Source organism: Octopus bimaculoides, chromosome 9, assembly GCF_046866305.1.
Source record: "Octopus bimaculoides isolate indiv1 chromosome 9, ASM4686630v1, whole genome shotgun sequence".
Lineage (NCBI taxonomy): Eukaryota > Metazoa > Mollusca > Cephalopoda > Octopoda > Octopodidae > Octopus > Octopus bimaculoides.
In genome coordinates, this window is record NC_142936.1 from 4,439,421 (window position 1) to 4,442,606 (window position 3,186).

Genomic DNA, 3,186 nt, shown 5'->3' on the forward strand with positions numbered 1-3,186 from the left:
GATTCTTTCTTTAAAAGGACAAAAGAGTAAAGTCGCCTCCATGAGATCCGATGTCAGAATAAAGAACAACTGAGATTATAAACAGTTTTTTTTTTTTCCTTTTCTTCTGCACAATTTTATACAGAAAACCCAGAACACGTCGATTAAATCCCTATTTCTACAAGCCAGTAATTATTAGGGAAAGGAACATATCAATTACGTTGATCCCATTACTTGACTACTACCTCATAACATCGACCCCCAACAGGATAAATGGCGAAGTTAACTTGGATGAAATTTGAACTCAGAATCGGAAGAAACACCGATAAGCGTTTTTCGCACGTTTTAACAATTCTGCCAGTTTGCCTCTTAAAAGGGCTCAAATTTTGGTGCAAAGCCACTAATATTTCGAAGGAAGGGGACGTGTCAATTACATCGACCCCAGAACAGCCCATGTATTGAGACTCACTGTTATTCTTACCATACAGCTTAAGGCGGCGCGCTGGCAGAATCGTTAGCACGCTGAGCAAAATGCTTAGCGGATTTTCGTCTGCCTTTACGTTCTGAGTTCAAATTCCGCCGAGGTTGTCTTTGCATTTCATCCTTTAGGGGTCAATAAAAAAGCAACCAGTTAAACACTGGAGTCGATGTGTTCGACTACCCTCTCCTACAAAATCTCAGGCTGTGCGTCTATCACAGAAAGGTTTATTATCATAAGCTTTACAAAGGATATGGAGGAGACTGAATAAGTTAGCCATTCTGAATATACACACATACACATATAGATACATATGTACATGCATATATACAGATACACGCACGTATACATACAAATACATGCATACACATTCTTTCTTTTATTGTTATATTTGTTTCAGACATTTGACTGCGGCCATGCTGGAACACCGCCTTTAGACGAACAAATCGACCTCAGGACTTATTCTTTGTAAGCCTAGTATTTATTCTATCGGCTACTTTGCCGAACCGCTAGCTTACGGGGACGTAAACACACCGACATCGGTTGTCAAGCGATTATGGGGGGGAACAAACATAGACACATAACATATACATATATATATATATGCAAATATATATATATGTATATATATATATACATATACATACATATATATATATATATATATATATATATATATATATAGTAAGATAGGCTTCTTTCTGTTTCCGTCTGCCAAATCCACTCACAAAGCTTTGGTTGGCCCGAGGCTATAGTAGAAGACATTTGCTCAAAGTACCACGCTGTGGGACTAAACCCGGAACCATGTGGTTGGTAAGCAAACTACTTACCACACGGCCACCCCTGCACACACACACGCACACACACACACACACACACACACACACACACACACACATATATATATATATATATATATATATATATATATATATATATATATATATATATATATACACGCATACATGCACATATATACACACATATCTATGTGTTAGACTTACCTGACTCCATCGCTTTTTCGGTTTCACTATTTGAGTGTCTTTCAGGTGCAGAAACAATGGAATGCCATCATTTAAGATCCATTGCAGCTGCAATCCGTAAGGCATTCGATTTGCATACACTTCTGTACGAGGAATATTTAGTTTGTTTTCAAGTAACGACAGAAACTGCAGAGCAAACTCTCCAAGTTCGTTTCCCTTACAACCATCATCAAGAATTACGTGGGACTCTATATAGACATGAGACAATTTTTTCGACAAGGATAATCTGGAATTCACAGAAGAGATTTAATGAAAGCAAAAGATGCAACTGACAAATACAGACAGGCAAATCTGAAATGGACTTCAAGCAGAGAGGATATGTCATTCATGAAGTCGCAAATAGCGACAAAAGTACTTTGAAAAACCTAAGTGATTGACTGGTTAACTTAACAATTAATCAAACAATCATTTAGTTAATTGATTAAGTAATCAACCAATTGACAAATAAATAAAGAAGTCAAATAGAACCAGTGCTCATTATTGACATAATGACCCTCCCGAAATAGAACAAAGAATCATAATTACAGCAACGAAATCATTGCCAACTTTACTTCTCGTTCACCTTTATGTCATATTTACAATGGAAAATTTCAGAAAGGGCACATTTCACCAATATGTAACTCTGACTACTGCTGCTGCTGCTACTACTACTACTACTACTACTACTAATAATAATAATAATAATAATAATACAATACTACAATAATCGTTGCGGTTGTGCCTGCTATTTACCATAGCTGTAGTAGGGGGACAGTGGTCAGTTACTTTAGTCAGTGATGTAGTTTCGCTGGTAGGCAGTACAGAATTTGTATGCGTGTATGTATGTATATATATGTATGTATATATATGTATGCATATATGTATGTATGTATTAAACATTGTTATTTACCCTTCTAAACTTTTCAGGAGACGCTCCATTTCGAATTCTGCTTCTCTATACATGGTTGTACATATGAAAATTTTGCTCACTTTGGGTACCCCGGTCAACATTTCACTCGTCTTATCATGTCTGGTATGAATTCCTTCCGGTTTGTAATTCAAATGCAAATGATGTTCGAAGAAGATATTGTTGTAAGTAAAACTTAAGAAGTTCGATTCCGAAGATTTCAGTATGGAATTTGGTACAGGTGTATGGTTCATGCCCAGCATTACAAATGGTAACAACCAAAGTAAAACTGCAATTCCTAAACAAAACCACGAAGCGAGAGTAAATCCTGACAGGGCAGACAACTTTACGACATGAAAAAAACCATAGAAATTGTCGAAAATTATGATCAAGACTGTGAGCGGAGTAACAAATATTGTTGGTAGGTAAATACCACTACGTGTAAGGCATATTCGTGCTGATACGTAAGTGGATGCATGCGATAATAAACCGGCAAAGAGGTGAATCAAGAGTCCATCTCTGAAGGTTTTTGTTGAGTTTATATTATCGAAACCTTGCATTAAGCTGTAAAATGATTCTTCGAAGCTGTCTTGCCGGTTTAAGTAAGTTATAACAACGGCTAAAACAAAAAGTACTACCAATTTCAAAATAGTATAAATTATACTGGCATTTTTACGACCATCAACCAGGCCATCTCCAGATCGTATTATAAACGTTGCTATTCCAGGGCACCACGTGAAAGATAAAGCCAATAAGGATGCGGACAGAATGAGAGATTCTGAAATAGTTAAGATTTGACC

The 3,186-nt window shown here is 36.7% G+C and overlaps 1 protein-coding gene across 1 annotated transcript in view; it reads right to left on the reverse strand.

Annotated features, from left to right (window-relative positions):
- The window catches only part of LOC106880902 (chitin synthase chs-1), a 17,178-nt gene extending 13,999 nt beyond the window's left edge, over window positions 1-3,179 (reverse strand). Inside the window, exons 1-2 of the mRNA XM_089357037.1 lie at window positions 2,390-3,179; window positions 1,462-1,726 (exon numbers count right to left, since the gene is read on the reverse strand). Of these exons, the coding sequence (XP_089213163.1) occupies window positions 1,462-1,726; window positions 2,390-2,946 (822 nt within the window). The 5' untranslated portion in view covers window positions 2,947-3,179. The remainder of the gene's footprint in view (window positions 1-1,461; window positions 1,727-2,389) is intronic.
- Window positions 3,180-3,186: the final 7 nt, after the last annotated feature.